This window comes from Perca fluviatilis, chromosome 2, assembly GCF_010015445.1.
Source record: "Perca fluviatilis chromosome 2, GENO_Pfluv_1.0, whole genome shotgun sequence".
Lineage (NCBI taxonomy): Eukaryota > Metazoa > Chordata > Actinopteri > Perciformes > Percidae > Perca > Perca fluviatilis.
Genome location: NC_053113.1, coordinates 13,497,975 through 13,525,063, shown reverse-complemented (window position 1 = coordinate 13,525,063; position 27,089 = coordinate 13,497,975). Strand labels below are relative to the sequence as shown.

At 40.9% G+C, this 27,089-nt stretch overlaps 1 protein-coding gene across 3 annotated transcripts in view; it reads left to right on the top strand.

Moving 5' to 3' along the window:
* The window catches only part of mark4b (MAP/microtubule affinity-regulating kinase 4b), a 65,096-nt gene that overhangs the window by 5,044 nt on the left and 32,963 nt on the right, over positions 1-27,089 (top strand). For all 3 annotated transcript variants that reach the window (XM_039790118.1, XM_039790099.1, XM_039790108.1), the window contains 2 exons: positions 18,550-18,747; positions 20,070-20,123. In XM_039790118.1, the coding sequence (XP_039646052.1) occupies positions 18,550-18,747; positions 20,070-20,123 (252 nt within the window). The remainder of the gene's footprint in view (positions 1-18,549; positions 18,748-20,069; positions 20,124-27,089) is intronic.

Genomic DNA, 27,089 nt, shown 5'->3' with positions numbered 1-27,089 from the left:
TCGACTCGCTCTTTTTTGGTTTTCCATTAGCAAAAATTGTGGGTAGTATCACCTTGATCCAGGTTCCCAAGCGAGCTGAGCTGATACTATAAGGTGGAGTTAAAACACTGCAGACCACTGATTGGTCAGAGGGAATCGTCACTAGTGCGACACAACTTTGAAGTCAAAGTTCAGAGCTAGTATAGAGTCAGTCAAGGTCCTTACAAGTATGAAAAACAGGTATGCATGCATGCTTTCTGTTGCTGTGTGTGTGTGTGTGTGTGTGTGTGTGTGTGTGTGTGTGTGTGTGTGTGTGTGTGTGTGTGTGTGTGTGTGTGTGTGTGTGTGTGTGTGTGTGTGTGTGTGTGTGTGTGTGTGTGTGTGTGTGTGTGTGTGTGTGTGTGTGTGGGAAGTCCTATAACGGGTGTGGGTAAGTGCTTGTACGCACATGTACAGCTCTGTGTGTTCAGGAAAAAAAGCTCTCATGTCTTTCTGTGTGCCACCGCAGGGCAGAGCAGGGCTTTTGTGTTCCCCCGGACAAGCGAAAGATTCATGAGCTTGCTGTGCTGACTTGTTACCCAAAAGCTGGCACCCACCTATGATGCCCCACGCTGGCATTCGTTTTACTTAGAAACACACACCACACACAGTGATAAACAGCCCCAGGCTTCTAATCATCTAGTTCACTGAGGCCAAGTGAACCATGTTTGATTGCTATAAATTTAGGCAAGTTGATATTTGATGACCTATATTGGGCACGTTGACGTGTGCTGTGTTGTATACTCGCCAGCTTAACCCAACTGAAATGTGTTTTGAGTTACGGGTGCAACAGTAGCCCAAAGGTCCGAGAAGTGGGCCAGTTACAAGGAAATTTCCGGCTTTAATCCCTGGAAAGGTGATTGAATTACCATCTGTTAGGCCTTAGCAGCTACTACCATGGTGCCCATGATGAAGTCGCTGGGCTTTCACTAGCTCCGTTGATACTTGTCCGTGGCTGTGAACGTATGAAAGTGTGAATGTAAAGCAGGGCAGTGCTGGGAAAAGAGCTTAAGAGATTAAGCACACACCTTCCTCTAAATGGGTTGCTCAAGAGCACAGCAGTGGCAGTTTTTTTGTTATTTTTTTTTTTATGGGAAATCTTAACGTTCCCTGCTCAGATTAGTATTACTTGCTTAAATACCATCTTAACTTCTCTCTGTTGTGTTTTTGCATTGCACTTTCCAAATCCGCTTTTACCATCACTCATTGTGTCCACTCTGTCTTCTCCTGCCTCAGAGTTTATTTATGAGGTTTGACTTTCTGTAGGTGGCGCTCTTTTTATTATTTATTTATTTATTTTCATTTGTGTACTCTGATCAAGTACCTATTTCTTCCAAAAAATATTTATTAATACTGTTGGAAATGGCATGACTTGCTGTCCCCAGAGTGATATACACTGATTAAGGCATACAATTATGGTCTAACAAAGTTTTGAATTAAAAATCATGCAGATTCATTTCATAATTGTCTTTTTTCAGCTTAATGGTTGTGGATTGACATATTTTTTGCCTTCCAACTATACATAATGTATCTCTAATAATGAGGTGTGTGTGTGTGTGTGTGTGTGTGTGTGTGTGTGTGTGTGTGTGTGTGTGTGTGTGTGTGTGTGTGTGTGTGTGTGTGTGTGTGTGTGTGTGTGTGTGTGTGTGTGTGTGTGTGTGTGTGTGTGTGATCCTGTAAATCCTTTTTAGCAGTCCAGTTTCTAACAGTATCAGATGCAAGATAAAGAGTCCACATCTTAATATGTCTTGGTTAAAGTTAATAAATAAACTTTATTGGCATAAAGGCCTAACAACTGAAATGGCTTTTCTGTCAGCACAAATTGTTTTCCTGCCAGCTATTATGTAATTCTAGTTAAGAGGTTGGTCAGCGACCGCCCAGTGCTGAACAGGTGGCGTTTTCTGAAGATCAGGCTACCGTGTGAAGAATTGACACTGTTCACAGAGCCCCTGTTAACACACACACACACACACACACACACACACACACACACACACACACCCTGCAGAAAAACACATTATCGCACACAGATACTCACAATTACACAAACAAACCGGCTGACAAGCATAAAGGACTCTCAGTCAGAGCACACAGTCGGTTTGTTGTGTTCATTGTGTAATGGGGGCTCTTCTGCTGTCGGGCTCTCAGGTGTCGGCTTACTGTCCTCAGTGTTTTTGCTTCAGGCCTGAGCTGCAGCTGTTTACTCATATAGATACGATATCTGCTCTTCCTGTTCTCATAAGTGTGTTTGCCTTTGTAGTGTGTGTCTTGACAGCTCTATGAATCTTGGGGGAAAAAAAAAGGGTAAACCTCATTTTAACAGCGATTTTTTTTTTTTTTTTCAAATCTTTTAAACTCATGTTTGCATTTCCACATTTTTTTCCCCATTCATGCCGCTTGTTTTGCATTCCAATCGCATAAATAACGAGTGAAGTATCCATATGGTATCTAGTAGGTAGCTGCATACATTTCATTAGTTTTTCTTCATAGCCACTGCCTGCCTATGGTGTACTTGTACTTCATGTTTCATGTTGTTAACTCTAAGCTGTACAGTATGTGATACAGACTGTATCCTGTGTGTGGTAATGTGCATGTTAACCAGAGGAAATGTTGCATCAGAAACCGCTGTCACTGTTTGTGTCCATTAGCTGCTGCAGACAGGAGCTCTGCAACAACGGAGAGTCCTTTTAATTGTGTTTAGCAGAGACACAGAGCCTGTCACATGATCATTTTTACAGTGCTAGCATTTCCCATTTGAGTTTTCCTTGAGGGTTGAAGAGACATTTGTGGTTTATCAAATGGGTAATGGCAGAGAGATGATGTTACATTGTAGGTGCTTTCGACTGCTGTGTCATGATTTCCCCTTACAGTAGTCACGTTTCCATCTAATTGTCAAGCCAATTTTAAGCAAACTTTAAAAATTTTAGAAGAAGAATTAGAGGAGTTTCCATCAGCTGGTTTAGAGCGAATAAACTAGACTACGCAAAGCGTAGTTTGGTCACAAGATGACGTTACGCATGGTTGTAGATTGCAAAGAGTTTAGAAGCTAAGTTCTTTGGCTAAATGGAGAGAGAGGTAGCATTGTACAAGTTGGCCACCTGTGCAGAATCCAGGGTAGTGGCAGAGACATTTGGTGTCAGCGAGACAACCGTTCACCGCTGTGTATACGCGGTGAACAGGGCCGTACGATTCAAGCTGTTGAACCAATTCATCAAAATACCCGACGTGGCTGAGGCCCAGGCTATAGCGCACCGCGACTCCACTACACACCTGGTGCCACAAGTGTACAGTGCACTGGATGGGACCCGTATCCCGATCCTTCCCCCATCCGATGGATACCGGGGCTATAGTCATGTGAGTTACACGTTCGCTACGTCACAACTTATTCGTCAGAGCTGTTTCCATCTCCCATTTTGCACGTTAACTCTTTTTCGAAAATGGGGAAAAAAAGTGAGCTCAAGCGAGCGTAAAAACTTTTTTGCTATCTTAATCAGCAACACCTTGTATTTTCAAACCAACAAAGGCACATTTGTTGTCAGCACTAGTTTTGAACTTATCTAACATGGAAATTCCTTGTTTCAACCACTTAGTCGGAGGATCCTCATCTGGGAAGCCAAACCAGCCATTTAGCAGATATTACCAAGCAGGTCCGTTTTCACAAAAAGCTTGTCGACACCCTCCCATGGCTTGACTGTTCAGTCAAATTGCTTTGGGCATGAGGATGAAAAATAATTATTTTAAGAGGTTGTTGCAGACTTTGTCATACGGATCAGACTGGCAGACTGGGCAGAAACAAAGACTGTGAGAATGTAAGAAAAGGGAGTGGTTGGAAGATGCTGAATATATATATTATGCAGTGAAACGAACGTAAGGATTTGACTCAGTTTCTGAATAAAACAAAACCGTTTTTTTTTTTTTTTCATGTACAGAGATGATTCAGCGAGCAACAAGTGAGAGTAAAAATCCAGCAAAAGTAAACCCCAATACGGCATGTGTCGAGGCAACTATAGTTGTCCGATTCAGTAATGTTTACAAATCAATGCATTTTGAAGGGAAATTATGGTTTCAAACAACCTCACTTTTGTAGTTTTGGCCACCATTCCTTCCAGAAATAATACTAGTCTGACAGCAAAGAACACAAACAGTCAGATGATTGTACAGGTTTTAAACCAGGGGTGTCAAACTCAATTTCACAGAGGGCCACACTGGAAAATGAGAATCACATCAAGGACGGGACATGTATAGTTTACTGACATGCTTTTATTTAATCCAAAAATTACCATATTTGTGCCTGTCTCAAAAAGTCTTCTCACTTACTGGTCCTAATAAATCACTAAAAAGTCAGCAAAAAAGTGAATTAGCCATCATAGAATTTAGCAAATCAAGAAAAAAACAATGATTACATTTTTAAAAGTATGTTACCAAACAGCCGACTCACAACAACCTGTTTCACAGCCTGAATATGCAAAGTTTCAAAGTCTGCAAATCTGCCAAATTCTGCTTTGAGTGTTGCACAATTACCATTTGAAAAACAGTTTGCTGTCTTTTGGTTCGGCACACAACTATGCGGGCCAAAATTGATTTAGGACCTAAATTGATATGCGGTCCGGATTAAAATTTGCAAAGGGCCAGATTTGGCCTGCAGGCCTTGCGTTTGCCATGTGTTTTAAACAAACCAGCATGAAAGTCAATTTAAAGGACAATTCCGGCGCAAAATGAACCTTTGGGTTAATAACATATGCGTACTGAGTCGACCGTTCTCTGGGAATGTTGCCAAGATCTCATCATAGCAGTTATTTTGAGGAGTACAGTGTTATCATTACCAGCAGAAATTAAGGCCAAAACTACAAAAATAAAGGTAATTTTCCTATAAGTGGTTATAGTTGTGCTGTAATCCTGTCTCTTTTTTTGCAGTTGTGGAGACGTTTGAAAATGTATCTCAGAGCATTCAGTGACACTTGGTTTATGGAACAGATTATTACAGAGAGAAGATTCAGTCTGCGTAGAGACAGAGAGGGAAACCGAGGTCTAGCCAACGAGTGACTCAGCTTTTTAATCCGCTGCTGTTGATCCAAACAGAATAAATCTGACCCATACTCAGCCTGGTCTGATGATCACAGCCCTGCAGTGAATGATATGCTAAGTAATGTGGCACATTTCCAGAGGCGAACAGAGTGTGTGCGTGTGTGCGTGCGTGCACTGTGCAGACAGGAATCCAGTTACACTTTGCATGCAGGACCCAGATAACGTCAGACTGTCTTTGTTAGATATTTTTATTGAAAAAATATGGCACAATGGAAAATACAGACCCACAATGTTGTTGTAGTCTTTAACTTTGTGTCCTCTGGCTCATGTTGGCAATAATATTTAGATGTTACTCACCATGTTAGCCGACAGAATTTAAGAAAATCATGATGTTTTTTTCTTAAATCCACGATGTTCCACTTAAAGAGGCTCAACAAAGGAAGCATCATGGTGGCATTCATACATTTATTGGTTGTATGGAACATATTGTAGTGTATCACAAAAACAGGTCATCTAAACTTAGTTTTTGAATAAGATATTGAATAGCCTGCTTCACATCCACAGGGTGATTATTGTCCGCCAACATAATAAGGCACAGGACCCAAGCCGTTCTGGGAACCCCCTAGGCTAAATGAATGTACAATCAACGTAACATTTTCTTAAGGGAGGACCCCTAAAAAAATGTTGTTTTTTTTTTTTTACATGAACTGTTTTTTTTTCTAGTATTGGAGCTAGTTTCCTGACCTAAGGGCACAAGAAACTCATTCCAAAACCATGATTACATTTCAGGAATGCTAACCTCTCCGGTTTGATGATTGAATCAAATGAGGTTTCTCTGAGTAAAATTCCTAAAAAGTTGAGTTTTAATGAACCTTTGCTAATGGTACGGCATTTGACATATATATATATATATAGAGTACATGAGTGAGAGGAGCCAAACTGGTCTGACTCACAGTCTAATGGTTATTGGTAGGAATCTGAGTCAGTCTGGCAGAAGCTGAAGAATGCCGATCAAGCTTCTGCGTTGCTTTAGTCGTCCACACATTTTCTCTAATGAAAAACCGAAGCAGCATCAGTAGTTACAGATTAATACACTTGATGTGATGTATTGTTTAGCTGTAGGTCGTTTACAATGTTAAAGAGGTTTCAGATTGAATATTACGTTCATTACTCACAATGTGAACTCGTTTGATTTTGGTTTGTGCAACAGTATGTCATTTGCACTCCCTCTGAAAGGAAGTCAATTCTTTTGGCAGCTTTTGTCGCTAATTATTCTGAGGTTAAAGACATTTGATCCAGCATGACCTTCTTCTATTCATCATGTTTTTCGCTCCCACGTTTCCTGCCACTCTTCACCTTCTGTTTTCCGATTCTAAAAGAAAAAAAAGCTAAAAAAAGTCATGAAAAAATATCCTCTGCAAATGAATATTTCCTGCGATAAAAGTAAATCAACATGATGGTGGTGGTATTTTGGCTTTGCTAGGCCAGAAATAAATATACAAGGTATACAGATATGTGTGTATAAGACAGAATACTGATGAATACAGTAAGGTTTTATGTGATCAGACCTGAAGATTAGAAGAAAGCCGAGACTTGAGCTCCAGAGATTCCCCCCAGGCAGCCACTATCACAAGGTTTCTGTGTGACGATCGTGGACGATGATGCTTTTAGTGACCTTTTTGTGTTGGTGTGAATGATGCTGGATAATGGCTTGCAGATCAATTGTATTATATTTTCCATCAGAATTGATGTAATCAGACTGAACCACTTTGTTCACTAAGGACTACTGATATCAAGTATTTTCTTTTGCTGTAAAAACCAGTGCACATTACTGACAACTTTCACAGTAAACCCTCTAATTGCATCTATCCTCTTGAATTAGATGCTTTGTGAAAAGTCCAGATCACGTGAACGTTGCGAGCAAAGCACGACTTCAGCAACTGATGGAGCCTCGGCTCCAGAGTATCGGACAGCCTCTCTGTCACTGACATATTTTTCTGGCAGCTCCGTCTTCCTTGTGGGGCTTGCCAGGAAACGCTTTCTGAGTGTTGCAGTGCAAAATGTGACACCTCTGCTGTCATTGCTGTGACATCTCTGTCTCCAAGACAGGAAGTGACGCTGGTCAAGTTCATGCAACGTCCCTCTGCTCTTGACAAGATTTAGCAGCGATAGAAAAGAAGGATGTGTTGTGTGGGTTGACAAAGTGAATATGCCAAATGGGTAGGCCTGTAACAATAATTACGTAATTGTCTAATGGTCAATTATTTTAGATAATCGCTGTTTCTTTGTTTAACTGCAATTAATTGCTAACATTATCTAAGGTGCTAAAGGGTATGACTACTGATGGTATTGGTCATTGACTACATTTACATGCACATAACTTTCCGGTTTTTGCCCTTATTCTGAAAAAGACGATATTCCGACTAAGCTGTTTTATGTGGCTGATGAAAGTGAATATTCCGTTAATATTCCCGTTTACATGTAACATTATGTTAACTGTGCAAAATACGATGTTTTCAAAGTTTACCAGTGGTGGCGGACTTGTTGGACCGTGCAAACACAGCGTCCCTCTTTCATCCCTTCAACCAGCTTCTTGTAAATGTCGGCGTAGCGATGTTTGCGTTATGGTATATGTATGAATGAGTGAATGTGTATCTATATGCACACTATAATAGTAACAAATATGCTGGTACCTCCTTTTATTGTTTATGTATGCACTCACTGTGTTTTCTGTTTTGGTGGTTTTGGTGGAGACGCATGTAAAAAGTTTAAAAACTGTGATGAGATGCTTGAATATAAACTGAATTAATGATGTGTATTGACACAATAAAGTATAATATAAATAAATGAATAACTACTGCTCTGGGGCATGATGACACATCTAATCTGCTGACCTTGCCAGTTAGATATCGCAGAGCACATCCTACTTTTAAAAAAAAAAAAAAAAATTTTATTAACATGATGCGTGTTAGGGCACCTGGGTAGCTCACCTGGTAGAGCAGGCGCCCATGTATAGAGGTTTACTCCTCGACGTAGCGGCCGCAGGTTCGACTCTGCCCTGCGGCCCTTTGCTGCATGTCATTCCCCCTCTCTCTCCCCTTTATACACACACTTTTTAAAGATTATTTTTTGGGCATTTTACGCCAGCTGAAGACATGAAAGGGGATATATATATCTCTATCTCATCACCAAAGACCGAAACTGTACAGATGAGTGTTGTTGTTGTTTTCATGACGTTATAGTCAACTTGAGCCTTTTAAGTTATCTATTTGTGCTTTTTTATTGTCAACACGGTTATCTCTTTGTTGTTTTCCGTCATGTTGTGGAGACGGTGTGTCTGTTGCGCCGCATGATGGAGGAGGTTTGTGTCAGGACACGCCAGTCTGAGGCCACAGGGCCGAGAGCCGCAACTGCTAGAGAGAGGAAGATGAAACTGGGCTGGCTGTGTGTGTGTGTGTGTGTGTGTGTGTGTGTGTGTGTGTGTGTGTGTGTGTTTGGGGGGTGGAGGATGGCTCAAGGTTACACCATTCCTCTGCTGGGGACCAACTTCACACATCCTGTCTTTACGCAATACCTCCCTACCAACACACACACACATTCAGACCTCCAGTTCATCCAGGCTGCAGCAGCAGGACCCCTCCCTCAGGGCGTGGTCCATTGTTTGGAAACGTGTTTGTGTTTGTCACGCTGCAAACCTTGATGTTGGAGTTGACTGCCACTCTGCCCTCCCTTTGCCACCCCCTCCAGCTGCATTTAAAACCACGATAACAAGCAAGGAAGAAATGGAAAGTCAAGTCATTTATGGGTTCAGTTGCAGAATAAGCAAAAATAACTAATAACATCAGAAAACTCGTACAGTTTTTACAATGACTGCAAGTGATATGATAAATATTCCTGTAGCTTGGGATTGATCACATATGGCAGAGAAGCCGCATGTAACAAAAATCAAGCAATTATGACAACAGTTGTTTTTAAAACATAATTTCAGTTTATGAAATCAAACGTTTGAAGTACAAAAGATGACGGAATCGGGTTCAGTCAAATTAGGAACATATTCAGTGCACTACTGTATATTACACGATTCATGAGAATTTCCATTCATGCATTCATATGCATTTTTATTCTGCTGTACGCCCACACAGACCAGCACAGATGTAAGAGCTGCTGTACTGTAAAATAGCTGATGGGATGCCAGACATTCAAACATGCATGCTACCACATAGTTTACCCAACACTTATTCTTTTGTACTAACTATTTCTTATGACGTGTAGCTATAACTCATGATAGCTTTGTGATGTGCCTCAGGGGATTACAGTTTTCATAGTTAAACAGCTTCTACCTTTTTTAGTATCAGTTTTAAAAACAAGACAAAAATGGCAGAAACTTGTATCTTGGGTTCTTATTTTGAAGGAAAACTTATCCGACCCATTTTTGCTTTGTGGTTTAAATATCAGCAGACACACAACACAACACATGATCAGAATGAACACCCTGCAGTCATGTCATGCCATCATCTAATTGAATCAGAAAAACCTATGGAATTTGCCATTTATGTGCATTTTACTAAGGGCAGGTGTGTCTATGGTTTTATCCATCCCATTCACATAATGAGGTGAGCAAGTAATGTATCTCTTGCTACATGTATAATACAATATAATTCAATTGCACCACAAACTGCAGCCTCCAAAATAAATTTGAGTTGACATGTCTCTAAAACTGATTTCTGTGACTTTGTAGCCTTCATAGGAAGGCTTTATTGCAAGGCTGTTGTGTTACACAGCATTAGTTTTAGCTAGGTGTACATAAAAAAACTGGCAACTTTATTTAGTATGTATCATTAGCTACACATACAGCACAAATCTCTGTATAGCATTATTATAGAACCAAGGCAACTTCTAGACAAGACCCATCCTTCTTTAGCATTGACATGCTACTATTGGCCAGGCGTCCATGCTTATGCAAGGTAACGGAACCCGATTTGTTCAGGTCCTATCCCCTGACCAGTCGACTATCCTAACCTTAACTACTCAAAGTCATGCCTAACTCCCGATTGGTTAACCAATCGGGCTGCTTCATAGGGCGGGACTTTCCTAGAAGTTGCGTGGGATCCATAATAACGCCTCTGTATGTGATCCATGGCAACTCTTGCAGTGTAAGAAACAACCTTTTAATCTTTACCAGTTTTTTTTTTCTTTCAATTATCTGAGGTTGTTTCTGAAATATTTTAACAGGTTGGAAGTGAGTCAAACTGGTGTTACTTACGTTTTAACATGTTTAAAGATGTGATGTTACGATGATAATGCTACTGTTGTTGAAAGGTCAATAGTTTCATGTTTCACATCAACGCCATCTGATAATCACGGTCACATGTTCGTTGTATTGTTGAAATGACGTCAAGCTGTCATTCCTATCAGCCACACAGGAATTTAAAGGAATAGCCGGCTTATTGACTTTGTTTAGACAATGACAGGAGCCAGCTTTAGGACTGTATTGCAGAGTCACTTGATGTAGATAGATTTGCCCAAAACTAGATTTAAGCCATTAGGGAATTATTATAAAATTCTTTGTATTTCAGGATAATTTAGCTTCACAATGAATGAATAATCTTCTACATCTTCTAATTCTTCAGAATTGTACACACATTTGGATGTACTGTATGAATATTTACTTTTTTATAACAATCACAAGTTACTCAAAATGCAGATGGTGCTAGGGCTGTACGGAATACTTTGAAGCTGCGTAGGATTGTTTCAGACTTGTGTGAGCCAAACATTTCTAATAACTCCAGAGCGTTGTTTCTGTCGAAGCCTAATGTACCTATAAGCCTAGGGGCTGGATTATTAATTATCATCATTATTTTGAATTGTCAATCATTATTTTATGCTCTTTTTGGATCAGCCTGCTGTCTGCATGTATTTATGTTGATGAAACTGGCGAGTTATATTCATTAAAGAAAGTTGATTTAGTAAAAAAAACAATTTATTCAATCCAATGAATCACTTTATTTAAATTAAGGAGTTTGGTTTTTTGGTGAGGTCATAAAATATGACGAGAGACATTCAAAGCTTTATTCTAAAAAACCCTCAGTAGAAGCTTCAAATGAAGAAAAATGACATTTGATAGAGCCCTAGATGGTGCAGGAAAGTAGATTTGCTTTTCGAATGATCGTGGTGACATAAATTACATTAATCAGGAGGATTTTCAATTTTGACCACAATCATGCTTTCCTGTAGCCTAGAAATCTAGACACACCCTAGTGGCAGCAAATTTATTTTGCAGCCAGGGGGGGTCTAGGCACTCTCCGTTGGCTTGCGAGTTGGAAAAACCAAACTCTGGTCAGGCCAATCACATCGTGTATGGAGTCGGTGGGCGGGGTTTATGGCTGCTGCTATAAAACATGTAAAAAACAGTCCATTTGCTGGAGAACAGCGGTCTTCTGGATGACTTGGAGTTCAGCTTTTCTTTGAGAAAAGAACAAAGAACGGCACTGAAATCATTCTTTAAAAAAGGAAGATGTGTTCGGAGTTTTGCCGACTGGATACGGTTTAAGTTTAATCTATCAACTAGCTCTGCTACCTTCTTCGTTGCTCTGCCTGGTTGTAGCGCTATCCTATTGCATGCAGAGGGAATTTGAAAGACAACAGTTTATCCCGCCCCTCGGATTGAACCCTGTCAATGGTGAGTTCCCAGAACCAACATCTGGATGTGGGTCTGGCTTGTTATGTCAGGCTAGCTTTCCTGAACAGCTTTAAAAATGTGTATAAAGATTTACATTAGATTGAAAAGGGAGGCAACCAATATTAAAAGCAACTGTGATTTTAAAATGATACGGCGAGGGTTGTGTTTAGCCTCAGCTACGTGACACATGAAACTATATTGATGAGGACCGGCGAGTTAAATCGGCCGTCTGAGAGTACACCAGGCAGACACACAGCTGACAACCTGCAGGTGGAGGCGCTGGAGACCGGCTCGGACATACACGCCGCGGGCCGCTGTGGACTTAGGTGTCCGTCCCGCAAGGTTTCAGGAAAGTGACAAGCCTACAGCTGTCTGCAGACACGGAGTGCAGAAAGTGTGTCCGAGACTCTGTTTCCTGCTTGTCGGTCAACGGTTAATGATCGGTTAACATTTCATTTCATTGTGCTTTCTTTTGGAAGGCTGGCTGCCAAAAATTAACACTTACCGGTACTAGCTAATTAATTGGAGTTAAACGCTAGCTATCAGTAAACAGAAGGTAATGGCTGTGTCTGCGCCAGTGTTTGTGTGTTTGCGTGTGGGCCCACCCCCGCATTTGGCCATGTCAATAGAAATATCGCTTCTTTTCATAAATCCAAGGAACTTGTTATTGTAGCTGTTTGAGAGCTTCGAGATCACGTTTCCAGCCCAGGGTAACCAGTTGTTTTAGACCCATTGTTTCAGAATCCGTGTGCTGCCTGCTATAATTTATGACGAATCCTTGCACATGGGCAGCGAAGAGGTGTTGCAGAAGGTTGGAGTGCATGATATGGTTATGTTTTTAAGCCTAAATCAAGGTAACCTGTTGTTTCAGAGTACTCAGATAAACAGTGATTCATGGCCTACTGACGGAAAAGAAAAAACAAAGTCATGTCCTGGAAGCTGGTGTGATAAACGTGATAGTGTAGTGGACGGTGAAGCGGACTCTTATGTTTTTATTTTTGCTGAGGGAGGTTCGAATCCAGCGCGACAAGGATCATCCTAATTACTTTTAAAACACATTTTTCCCGCTGTACAATGTTATAGTAATGTAGGGCTCAGATTTTCAGTTCAGTATAGTTTTTATTTGAGCTGCGACATGCAAAGGCCAGTAAAATGTTGATGAATATGTAGCGAATCTGTTGACGTGGGTAGGTTGATAGGTTTACACGGCATCTGGACAGGCTCGGAAACCAGTAGGTGGAAAAACCAGAAGGCACATAACACCTACACTTGTGGTAGAATGTTTTTAAGGAGAAAGTAGGCCTATCAACAGAAATAAATTATCTTCATGGGTAAAATAGGTCGATGACAGCGTCATAATTTCGATGTCGATACATTTTTGATTAATCGTCCAGCCCTAATCTGCGAGATGCAGGACGTCGTCACAAAGAATCGTATTTCTTTCAGTTAGCACAATGTGCAGCTTGTTTGCTGAATGTGCAAATCACATACCATACAAAATGTCACCCTACATGTGTAATAATGTGAGGGGGCTTCATCCCCCTCACTCCCCAACCAAATACCTCTGCTGGCCCCAGTCCAGCCAATAGAGACCCCATCACATCTCGCCCAACCGCACACTGACACAGAGGCCTCCTCCTGAATGAAACTGCGTGGTAATCAGAAGGAGTGGTTGAATCGATCCCTGAAAGGAGTATGTGTGACGGGGAGAGGGGAGATGGGAGATGGAGGGTGGCATGAGGCTCAAATTGATGTGAGGTCGCTGAAAATGAAGATCGCGGCGCGAGACAAAAGAGAGGGCGGGTCCAGGCGTGGAGAGGAGAATAGAGGGAACGGAGGCAAATTGATTTGTCTGGGGGATGGGATGAGCCAGGGGAGAGAGAAGAAGGGGTGAATAAATGGGGGAAGGGTGAAGAGAAGGTGAAAATGAACGTGGCGGAATGATTTGGAAAAGGAACCTCTATAGTACCTCTGTAATCCCTCAAACACTTCCTTTTAAAACCCCTAAAAGCTGCTCCATTGGTTACTTTACAGTCTCATGATGCTCATAACTTTTTCGGTTTGAAGTTTTCTGTCCTTTGTTTCTATTCCCAAGCTCAGAAATCTTCATGGTTCAATCCTTGAGTAGGGCTGCTTGATTATGGAAAAAAGAACATAATCACGATTATTTTGGTCAATATTGAAATCGGTTATTTAACACGATTGCTCATTGGTTTTTGGGAAGATGATGCTTTCATCGTACTTAAAAATACAAAAAAGTTCAACAGTTCAACATTCAAATCAACAGGGAAAACACCTTGAACTGTGAATATTTCCCATAATACTTTTCCTGTTGAACTTTCTGAATTCCCCTTCAGAACACAAGACAAAGTAGGAGTGTACTTGCAAAACGCAATGTGCAAAATATTTTTTTTTCTCAATTACATTGTTTTTGTGATCGTCGGGAGCTGAAATCGTAATTTGATTAATTGCGCAGCCCTACAACCTGGTGGACAAAACTAAAGTTAATTTAAAAAAAGGATCAGTGATCTACTTTATTTTAGCCGATACTGATCCATTCAAAATGGCCGGATTGGCCTCGATACTACTTGTCCCTAAAACGTACTACACATGAGTTATGTAGAAATGTTTACCTTGCTATTTTATTTTTTTTATTTTATTTTTTTACGTTGCTCTGTGAGTTTTCATATTAGTAGCATGAATGTCATTTATAGTATGTCGTCCTGAGCCTGTGCACTTCTCCATGGGTGTGCTGGAAAATCATTTGATCTTGTGATCTCACCGCTGTGTTTACCACATCGGGTGCATTTCAAGGTGATGTGGTTTTATCTGACTTCTGATCTGGGTGTATGAGAGAGCGTGTAGTTCTCATATAGTGTGAAAATACACTAGAGAATCATTGTGCTGAGGGCTTGTCATAAGTTGCACAGTTTCTCTTATGCCTCTGCCTTTCCTCGCAGTAATGCAGTTCAGAATAAACATATTTTCTCTTACGTATGTCCTCTGTCCAAGAGGCCTAATACATATGCAGCATTTTGCAAAGAGCTGCAACTCTGTAACCCCAACGCTGGCTGTATTTTCGTTCTGAAGTGACTGGGTTGAAGCAGGAAGAGTCAGGAAAGTGAGGGGAGGTCGGTGTTAAAGATCCTGGGCTGTATTGAAATAGTTGTTGTGCTTTTGTGGCTCCAGCATGTTTAATCTCTTTCTCTTCATTAACTAATTATTGTGGCGTATTTCAGAATTGTTGCGATTGGACAGATTTCAGATGATGTCGTCGACGTATTTATTTTGGTTGATTTGGTCCAATGAAAGTAATGCCAGTCCATCTCATTAACATACATCAACAAAATGCCCAAGTAACTCCAGTCCGACTCCTCACTGAAAAAAATTGTCTACTTCCAGAGTCCAGGTACCTTTTACAACCACTTGTTCCTTTCGAATCTGGCAATGTGAGTCTTAACTTTACAGAGAAGACATTTTAAACTGTCCTGCAATGATTTGGACCGAAGAAAACAAACTGTAGGTGTGATTGCACCTTAAGCCACTCTCTGATGCATCCTGCTAGACCTTAAGATACTGCTTCTCACATACAAGGCCCTACGTGATCTTGTCCCTTGGTACATCTCCAAACTCCTACATCCTTATACCACCTCAAGGCCTCTCAGATCATCTGATCTAGGTCTCCTTTTTCATGCCCCACTCCCTTTACAAATCCAAGGATGATTGGGCTTTTGCCGTACCACTGGAACCCCGTCTGTTAGATCAGCGGAGTCTGTAAACTGCTTCCCTGTTTCGGGGCTGTGATTAACTTGTGTCCTTTCTGTTTCTAGCTGTGTATATATGTTGTATCTGTATCATGTAAAACACTTTGTAACTTTGTTTTAAAATGTGCTATATAACTTGCTTACTTACTTACTTACTAACTTAATAGGCAAAAATATTGTCAGTACAGTAGTAGTTAAACTGGTGAGAAGTGTAGCGTTCATGTCTGCTTTGCTGAGAAGGTGTTGCATGGTGATAATTGACCCAACTGTCTTATCTGTCTAAATACAAGTGACTGCCAAGGCGCTGTAATTTCTCAGTTTTATCTTTTGAAAGTGGGCGAAAGGTGGCAAACGTTAAAAACAAACATTTAAAGTAATAATGTTCACTCTTCATATGAAATGTTTGCGCTTGTGTTATGGTAGTGAGGCCTGATGGGAGCTGAAGTGCGACTGTGAGCCTCTGATGCTTCCTGTTCTTTTATTTCCTTGTTCCTCATGCCATCGCCACTACAGATGAAAGGTTCAAGCTAGTTTGTTTCCGTGGGATGTTTCTGTTTCCCCTCAGCGCTCAGAGGAGAGCAGATGGAGGGATTACAGTTTGATGTTTATGCTGCAAGACCTCAGACCTCAGCTGACCTTAAAGGTTCAGTAGCATCAGGCTCAATGTCTGTGAAGGGTTGGGAAAAAAAATAGTAACCAGTTATTATATTTATATAATTGATTACATACATTTAGGGACATATATGTCTTTATGGGGGCTCAAAGGCAAATGTGCTTTTGAAATGTGTTACACATTAGAAACATGCCAGTGGCAATCAATATCAATTTATCATGTTGATGCACTTACATTTAGTTAATTTGTATTCATAATTTATGTAACAATATATAGATAATTGATGTGACATTTTGTGCAACAGAATAATTAGGCCATGAGTTATTTAGATAACTACTTACAGTATTATTATACTATTCCATAAGCACATTTTGTAATTAAGTAGCGTAGTTTGTTAAATTCAGCAGTGTTACATAATATAACTTGACTCTAGGACATTTTGTTGCCCTTTCTACCTAATTATGTCAAGTGTTTTTATGATATTTTGGAAATTATTTGTCTTTCCCACTAGGTATGCGAATCTTCACTGGTCTCACGGTTCAATTCGATTACGATTATTCTGTCAACGATTCGATATCACGATGCGTCACCTTCTCAACATTATTATACTGTATATTGCTACACATGGTTTTCATCAAAACATTCAAGCAGTTAGATATATATGTTCCAACAATACTTTTATACAAACAGAGGGGGTTGTAAGTAATCCAGACAAGGTGGAACACCTGTGGGAATTGGTAGCACCAACTTTCAAAGCTTGATCGACCTCCATTGCTGCAGAACAGCTTTACGTTGTTAACCCATTTCTTGTTCCCTGAAAAAGGCCTTTTTGTAAAATTCTGAAATGTACATTATTTTTATAGTTTTGACTAACCTTACTTTTTTTTTTTTTTTTTTAAACCTCTGGCAGTTCACCACTTAATCTTTGTACTATTTCAAGCTATTCATTGGACTGCTAAAATGTAAATAATTGGACTGCTAAAATGTAAATAAAAAACTAGAAAAATTGGGGTGTTCTAAAACTTTTGACCGGTAGTCTGAGCACAGCAGACCACAGACAAAAGGCAAAAACAAAAAAAGCAGGGATCAGAAAATCAACAGCATACATCAGTTGGCAATAATGCTTATGGTCTGTCACTGCATCGATGCGGAATCGTCCCACTTCCTGCAGTGAGTCAATTCAACGCCCCTATTTCCCACTCATCTTACTACTGCATCTCTGAAAGCTACATCCTTTGAGTTTTAAGTGGTTAGAGGATGGGTCTGGCAGATAGTAAAGTAGGAGATTTAGTGCCAAGCATGTAATATATTAGTTTTCTCATATATAATTTTACATCCCTGATTTGTCACTATTACCCTGCTGCTGTAGGGAGACAGTGATTCACAAACAAACTGTGAATGCTCTGCTCTAGGTTGCGAAAGTGTGCGATCAGAGCTATGTCATGTGTATCTGCAGAGTGTTGGGCGTTCAGGGTAGATCCATGTGCCGATGTCACCTCGTGTCGTACGGACACAGCAACACATGTTTAACACCACTGGCCTCACAGCCACACATGAATGTGTGGAATGCAGACTAAGAGGGGTCAGGTGAGATTCATTGGTGGCCGGGTTAGTCTCGCTTTTAACTTTTGGGTGTCTGGTACCAGGCAGTAGTTACATACAGGAGTCAAGGTGACTATGCGGAGGGAGATAATCTGGAGGGCGTAGCTCTCTTTTCACTCATTTATCATCTCTATAAATATGTTAACCCTACTGACGCTAATACAGATTGTGTTTTATGAACACTGAATGCAACAAATGCTGTATAACAATTTTTCAAAGTCTTAAAGGCAAAAATGTTTTTTCTTTAGAATTCAGACAGGATAAGGATACGATTGGTAATATTTGTTATATAGTACATTTTTTACATAATGATGACCCTTGTAGTCCATTTTCTTCATGCATATTTACTTCAATACTTTTAAGGCACCGACCAAATTGGAGGTTTACTCCTCGACGCAGTGGGCCCAGGTTTGACCCCGACCTGCGGCCCTTTGCTGCATGTCATTCCCTCCTCTCTCTTCCCTAAAATCTTTTTTTTTAAATAAAAGATTTGTGCCGTAATGTATAATGTAATTTTTTGTTTCGAAAAAAGTATTATTTAGGAACCGGTATCGAAGTCACAGTATTAGTATCGGTACTGGTATCGAATTTTTTTTAACCATACCCAGCCCTACTTACAATTCTACTAACAATTTGTCTAGCAGGTCTCAGGTTTTCTTACTTTTCTTGTAAACGAGTTGTAGAACAGTATGGAGGAATAGAAAACATGTAATTGAACCTAATAGGACATTTACAAAGGCCAGCAAAAAACAAACGCCTTTATTCAAACTTAGTTTTACTGGTGGTTGACCTCTCTCTCTCTCTCTCTCTCTCTCTCTCTCTCTCTCTCTCTCTCTCTCTCTCCTCAGCATACCTCCCTGTCAAGCAGCCGCTCAGAGAAGGGTACTGGCTGGTCGAACCGCTCGCTTGGTGCCCGATGTCGTAACTCCATCGCCTTGTGTTCCGATGAGCAGCCACACATCGGAAACTACCGGCTGCTCAAGACCATCGGCAAGGGAAACTTTGCCAAGGTCAAGCTGGCACGACACATACTGACCGGCAGAGAGGTGAGTTTTAAAAAAAGGGGAAGATAGGAGTACTGCAAAAAACGTTCCTCACTGCCCTGGAAGGGTCAATGAAGCCATGCATGCTGGGATTGATGAGGCTGAAGGAATGGGTAACAACCGGGGTTTGGGAGCCAGAAAAGAACCAGGCGCCCACAGATGTAGTTTTGAGAAGCGCTTTTCTATCGAGTTCAGAGTACCTTCTGGTAGCTTCTACAGCCAGCCAAATCCGTCTAGTCCCACAGCACAGTCAAACTCTTTGAAGAGAGACAGCCATGTTTTTCTTTTTTGTGGCTAAACGCCTGTGTGTTTAAACACACTGTAGTCTTCTCGTGAACTTGACCTACATTAGTTGAGTTAATGACTCCGTCAGGCTCCATAGAAACTTTGTCGCGTCAGCTGGCTCGATCATGTGAGAGCCGTTGTTTTCCCCCCATGTAAAGAAGAAGACAGTCATATATCGGTGGTTTACAGCGGTAGTTTGACGCAGTCTTTGACCGGGTCACCACATGTTGTTAAGCCTCTTATGAAGCTTTGTTGGTTTGTTTAGTGGATTTCAGCTTCTGTATTCTATACATGCTGTAAACACTGTGCAACTGTTTATCCTCTCTATAGTGTGGCTTGATTTGCATGTTCAACTTTGAATAATGGATAATGTTAATCTAATGCTATAAATGTTTTCTTTTAATGCATGTTTTATTTAGTCCAGAGCTCGTTGTTCAGTAGCCAGCAGTCGGATGAAGACAAAGACAGCCTTATGCTGCTTGGAAATTGTAATAGTTAATAATACATATAATTAGAGGTGAAACGATTAGTCAACTCATTGATTGAAAAATTGAACAGCAACTACTTTGAAAAATTAATAGTTTGAAGCCAGTTTTCAATCAAAAACTATCAACCTTTTTCTAATTCCAGCGTCTCAGTTGAAGATTTGCTGCTGTTCATTTTCTTCATTTATAGTAAATGTAATATGTTTGGGTTTTAGACACTGAGGACATCAGCTTAGGTTATGGGAATGTTTAACGGGCATCTTTTTAGAATTTTCTGACCTTTTGCAAACCAAATGATTAATCGAGAAAATTATCAGCGGATGAATTGATAATAAAATTAAAGATGCTGTAGTAGTTGCTTCAATGTACCATTAATAAACTCGACCAGAAAATGTAAACCTTTTGTGCTTAAATGCGTTCTAGTACAATAGCCCAGGAATTAATACTACCTCTCAGAAACTTTTAGTATTAGATTGTTGTTAAGATTTTTGCAACAAATATGTTTTCTTTGTTAGATTGTTTTTGTTCATTCATTTTTGTATTGTTTCCCCCTAGGTTGCAATAAAGATCATCGATAAAACACAACTCAACCCAACCAGCCTACAGAAGGTAATGTGTGTGTGTGTGTGTGTGTGTGTGTGTGTGTGTGTGTGTGTGTGTGTGTGTGTGTGTGTGTGTGTGTGTGTGTGTATTAGCTGCTTATGATGTTTCCTTTAGTACACATACACATCATCATCTTTACCTATTTTTTATTATTGTTTTGTGATCTCTGTCTCACCCCTGCTTACCTTATCTACTTGACCTCTGTAACTGCATTTTAGATTCTTCAAAGTAGCCACACTTTGCTTTTTTATTAATAAGGGAAATAATTCCACTAATGAACCCTGACAAAGCACACCTGTGAAGGTAAAACCATTTCAGGTGACTACCTCATGAAGCTCATTGAGAGAACACCAAGGGTTTGCAGAGTTATCAAAAAAAGCAAGGGTGGCTACTTTGAAGAATCTAAAATATAAGACATGTTTTCAGTTATTTCACACTTTTTTGTTAAGTACATAATTCCATATGTGTTCATTCATAGTTTTGATGCCTTCAGTGAGAATCTACAATGTAAATAGTCATGAAAATAAAAAGGAAACGCATTGAATGAGAAGGTGTGTCCAAACTTTTGGCCTGTACTGTGTGTGTGTGTGTGTGTGTGTGTGTGTGTGTGTGTGTGTGTGTGTGTGTGTGTATTATCAGTCGGTCTGGTGTCCTTAAGTGTGTTTGTTTGCATTTGTGTTGCATCACGGAGCACAGTAGCCTCTCGATGTGTTGTTTTGCCTTTGGTAAAGTAGCTCTCAGATGACCTTTGCGTGCTGCAGTTGTCTGACCTTTGACCTTTTGGTTGTTATGTGAAGCACAGTGTTACTTAAGCTGTTGCTGGCTGCATCATTCCAGGGAGGATGTGTTATACGTTGAGACAACAGACCTGCTTGTGCACAGGGAAAATGCCTCTTTTCAACTTGAGCTGTTGCACTGCAGCATGTCTGTCCAGTTTTATGGGTGATTTTTGTTTCTTTTGTACAATTTTAATATAGTTTCATACAGACGTTTCAATAAGCTGGTGAAGCTTGGAGTTCTGCTTTGTGTCAGTATGACATAACCAACATTTGTCCACACAGTCCACTGGAACTAACTAGGTTAAATACTTGTGGTAATGTACGTCACTGTATGCTTGTCTAGGCCCAAGTATTAACTACATGTGTTGCACTCATAGCTCTTATGAGATTAGGCTCTCTCATGTCTGGACTTGGCCTGCTGCCGCTATTTGTGTGTGTGTGTGTGTGAGTGTGAGAAATGCATGTGCTAATCGAGAGTGATCTAATGAAACAAAATTGAGTGAGAAACAAAGCCTCAGGGCTGCATTCTGCTTTCAAGCAGTTGCGGTGTTTTCTCATCTGGATTTGTTGGTGGAATATTACTTGCAATATTGAAATATTTGTGTCTGCTGTCTATAATAAATGCACCATTAGGTGTAATATTTTAACTGCATATTGGTATTTCTTTTCATGCTGTAGATGCAGGTTAACTTCTAATAGTTTAGTTTAGGGTAAAAAAAACGATGTGAGTGATCATTATAAAAACAAATACAATATTGGCACCAGTTTTTTTAAGGTTGCAGCAGCTAACATTTGATTAATGTGCTAATTATTTCTTTCAATTGATTAATTGTTTTGCCTATACAATGTCAGAAAATAGTAAAAGTAGCTCTTCAAAATAACCCTAACCCTTCAGAGACGCAGGCCAGCTGACAGTCTTGCTCGGCCCGGACGCAGATCTTAGATGGGCACCGCCGCCACAGATCTCTCCTTTTCCCTTTGCTCTTCCTCTCCTCACATCTCTCACTGAAATTAAGTGTGTAATCAGTCTCTGATCCATCCTGCTCAGACTCTCCGACAGGGCAGCGAACCGCCGCATCACTCTCTCTATCTCTCTCTCTTCTCTCTCACCGGTAGCCTGACTCTGTCCCTCCCGTGCGGGCAGCGGGCCCTCCCGCATCACTCTCTCTGTCACCTGACTGCAGCTGGATCTCTCTCTGTCTCATCCTTACTGATGGAGCTACCAAACTCAACTGTTTCTGTCAAAGTTAACTGCTGTTGTGTCAGGCTTTTACACAAGCTAATGGACGTTAACATGAGAGCTGGCCTGTTACGCTACGTTACAAGGCTCGGAAACGTTGGCTGCGCTTGGTTCTTACCTTGCTCTACGTTGACAGTTCCAGCTTCACCGTCACCACTTTTTTTAAATATTTGTTTAGAAAATCTCTAAGGCCTCTATTTTCTTTTCTCTTTTCTTTCCTTTTCCGAGCTCGGACTTGTGCTGACCGGACATTTTGCGCGTACTGAACTTCAAATCAAGTGACAATATAAAATTTTGATCAGAGGCCAAACCATTTTTATGTTGGGGGTGGGGGTTTCTTGACCACCATTTCCAGGACAATTAGGAAGAAAACAAATAAAACGCTTTTATGTAATTCAAATATTATGCTACATATTTTTTTCCACAAATAGGCCTATTTTAAAAAAAAAGATTTTTAATTCTTCCATAATTTAATGAGGGCCCAGTTCTGGGCCCCTCTACTGTGGGCCGGGACAACAGACCCGGTTTTGTCCCTCTATCGGCGGGCCTGCAGAGACGTTTACAGTTTACAATTATACAAAACGGAGAAAAGCATAACATACTTATACTAATAAGAAGCTGGTACCTGCAAATGTTTAGCATTTTTGCTTGAGAACTGACTCAAACAATTAATAGGTTATCAAAGTAGTTGCTGATTATTTTTTGTTAATTTGATACATCTTTTAATTGACTCAGTATTGTGTCGTTTAAAAGTTTTTTTTGTCATTTAGAGATAGTTGTTACCTTGTGTGTATTTTGTGCGATGGGTTCTGTTCTCCCAGTTCATACAAGTCACTCTTTGTTCAGCGGCCGCTCTGCTGACCAAACTGTGGCCTTGTCTGATCACGAATGTTCTTTATCAACCGCTTCACTGGAACAAATAATACACTCGTCATCGAGTATCATCGAGTATCATCGAGATCGATACTGCATCACAGCTAGCCTGTTGATGAATACTCAGCTGGTTAGCTACCCAGACCACGCTGGGTTTTGACTCTACTGATACTACTGTGCGTTGGTTGATCCACCAGGCCTTTATACATGTACAGGCAGGATTTATCGGTCTGCTTGCTAATCACAACTAAAGATGGCAATAAGTGTAGTTTCTCATATTCTGCTGGGGAAATCCCATTTCTTTTAGTTCTTGGTTTTAGTTGTAATTCTAATCCAACTTCCCAATTCTCTAGTCAGGGGAGTTGGGGTCAGTGCCTTTTAAAATAAACTATGTTTGTGTCTCTGCAGTTTACACATTTTGAAGAGTATTAATATATCTGTTATGGTCATGCGTGCATGCCTGTGCGTTATCCCATTTTGTGTGTGTCTGTGTGTGTCATTGTCCCACTGTGGGAACATAGACCTTCTTGTGCTGTACAGCGGTTATTCACTTTTTTCTCAAAGCATTGTTTGCCTGCTGTTCCAACAGTTAGATGCCTACTCAATTACACCATTAATCTGCTCTTCAAATCTTTAAGCTACGACCTTGGTTTTAACGAGGCTGGTATCTCTCTCTCTCTCTCTCTCTCTCTCTCTCTCTCTCTCTCTCTCTCTCTCTCTCTCTGTGTCTCTCTCTCTGTCTCTCTGTGTGTTCTGCAGCAGAGTGGTAGTGGTCTAGTACTGCATAGCGCAGCCAGTTGCGTCCTGTCCTGTCAGCATTATTGTAGTTCGTATAGGACGCACTATACATGCTGCCAGGTGACATTGTCTCTCTCTTTGTCTGTCTCTGTCTGAACTCTCTCTCACTGCCGGTCTCCTTTTTCCTGCTTTAACATTCTCTGAAAACATGAAACAAGTGTAGCTTTAGCTGACACTGAAGTGTATTAGTCCAACAGTATTCAATCTTTTGCTTTTGTATACCTAATGAAGATGCACTTAATTTGCATTTTAATTTTCACAACATTAATATTCAAAATATATGATGTATTATATGGTATTCACAGTTGGGTTGAAATAGAAGCACAGTAGCTTCAGTCAACTCTAATTCTTTGCTCTCTTTCTCTTCACACTCTGTTACGCATCAGTCTATATTCTACCATCTTCTTCTCTGTATTGTCATTTTATACCCAATTTCTCTCTCCCTCTCCCCTCCCTCTTCCACTCACTCCTCCCTTTTTATTTTCTCTTTTTCAAATCTTTATTTTGTTCTTTTTACTCTAGCTTTGTGTCCCACTTCTTTCTCCTTTCTCCTCAGGCATTGTGTTGCAATAGTAGCTCTACTGTAATCACAGCTATACTCTCTACTGTCCGTAGCACTACACTATGGCTCCTAAAACTATTTCAATGATGTAGGAACTGTAAGGTTTTAGTGTTTTGTGTCTCTATAGAACAGCCAGTACTGCCAAAGTGCCACTGTGCAAGCTCCCTGCTTCACCCAAGTACCAGCCTGCTCCAATGTGGACATAAAGAAACAAAGCAAAAAAGTCATCCTACGGTGCAAAGTGAAGTTGTGTGCAGGAGTTGTTTGATGTGTATGTGATGTATAATATATACCATGCGATTGATGAAATCATGAAGTAGAGTCTTCGTCACAGGTTTCATCAAAATCATCACCTGAATTTGCCTAAATTCTAATTGGTACTTGTAATAACCTTAATTAAGTGTAGGTAGAGTGGAAAACCAAGTATTGTCATTTGTTTTTGCCCACACCTACTAAAGAGCATTTAGTAGGGGGCACATTTTGCAACTTGCAACTTTGCAATTGCGAAGCTGCTCACTCTGTAAATGGTTTATTCTTGTTTACGATCTACCTTTGGGTGTTCATTGTCTTAAAAAAAGAGTATATAAATCCATTTGCAAAGGTGTTTATAAGCAGAGTTGGAAATCCTGAGGTCAGATTGTCCTACTCAAACCTGAACGCAGCAAAAGAGTTCCAGACATTAGAAAGTGCATGAAAACCGATTTGTTTACTTAAAATATGCTGTTGTTCTGTTTCATATCTTAAAACTTTACAGCGGTAATAGCAACATACTGTACAGGACCAAGTGTGTTTTTCCCTGCCGTGTGTGTTGTTGGATAATCTGCCAGACTATGGAGGGCCCCATCAAAAGCCCGGTGTTACTTTGAGAACAGGAGAATTCTGTGGGCAGCCATCCAATGTTGTGTATATGCACACAAGTAAAGCGTATGTGTGTGCATGCGGGACAATGTTTGGGCCACCATCTAATGCTGTGAAGTGTGTTTTTGTCCCTCACCCAGGCCCCCTCAGCCAGGAGCTGAATTCCAGACAGGCAAACAAAAGGAACGGTCGGGTGGTGTGGGGGTGCTGTTATTGAGGCCTTGGCACAGGAGCAGGGACCCTGAGAAAGACAAGATATAGAGCAGAACCAAAAAGAACAGACACTGTGTGTGTGTGTGTGTGTGTGTGTGTGTGTGTGTGTGTGTGTGTGTGTGTGTGTGTGATAACAGGCGGATAGACTCGCAGCCCGACACGGTCTCTGCTCCGCCTTTTGTATGGACGTGTAATGCCATTATCTGCATTGCTATTGTATGCAGCATATTGTCCCGGTGTGGGTGTCTGTGCATAATCATCTTGTTGCTGCTGTATGCATTGTTGTTATTGTGCCAGTGTGTAAAGGGAATAATTAGACAATAAAGGGACAAGAGGGCGGACGGAGCCAAAGCAGAAGGTTTTCCCACAAGCTCATCTTCAAAGCAACGATAAATGGAACAGCAGAAGAAGAGCAGTATGATGCCCTGCCCTGATCTTTCGCTCGTGCGCTCTCTCCCTCCCTCTCTCCTTCTCTCCCTCTCTCCCTCCCCTTACTGTATCTTGCTTAGCAAACCTATTCAAACTATATTTCATTCTCCTTTATTAAAGCTGAGTCAAGGCTTCTTATGATCTGGGTCAAACAGCCGGCTGTATGAGGTCTGAATTAAACTCCAGCTTCTCTTCATTAACGATTCAGCTCCTCTCATCGACCAGCCTGGGAGCTCCAATTACTGCTGTACATTAAAGGAATGGAGTTATTTGGGGGGGGGAGGGGGGTGTTGTTATAGTGGGCGTTTTATTGGGATAATGTAAAAGGGCAGCTCTCCCAGCAACAGGCAACAAAGGGAGAAACCAAGTCAAAAGTCTATTCAGATGTTCCCCAGCGACAATAAAAAGCGCAAAGGCGAATCCTTGAGTAATGTGGCTCATTAGAGTGCCCCAAAACATTCGGCAGGAAACTGACCGTTTGGTTCATTACCGTTTGCCTTTATCCTCGAGTGATGCAATCAAAATGTGCTGTTACTTGAATTTGTCTGGCGATTTCAGCATAAGCCCTTAACCAATCCAAATCTTCAAGTCTCTACAGTTAGACATATTCGTTGCCGTCTTTGTGCTAATTACCCTTCTCTTTCACCCTCGATGTTTGTTTCCTTCCGGTTTTGTGCCAGCCGCATGATAGAAACGTCATCAACGGGCGCCCGGATAGCTCAGTTGGTAGAGCGGGCGCCCATATATAGAGGTTTACTCCTCGACGCAGCGGGCCAGGGTTCGGCTCCGACCTGCGGCCCTTTGCTGCATGTCATTCCCCATCTCTCTTCCCTTTCATGTCTTCAGCTGTCCTGTCAAAAAATAGGGGCCAAAAATGCCCCCAAAAAAATCGCTCGCTGTGAATTCTCCAGACAATGACCTGCTGTCTTCACATGGGCTCAGTCGAACGTTACACGGACTTTGCACTAGGAAGCTGTCAGGGTAATGTCTGTTTAATGTCCGGTCCAACTGATTTGGACATTGTGTTCTGACATAGAGCTTCTCCAGGTAATGTCTAAATAAGTTCAGGGTTGCAGTACGTGACCTGTTTAATCATACCAGAACCACACACACCGCAGCTACGTTGCCAACTTTTTTTCAACGACGTTCCATGGGGACGTTCCAGTGACGATGAGCTGGCTTTGATTGAGCTGTGCCTTGCTGAAGAGCACCATGCCAGT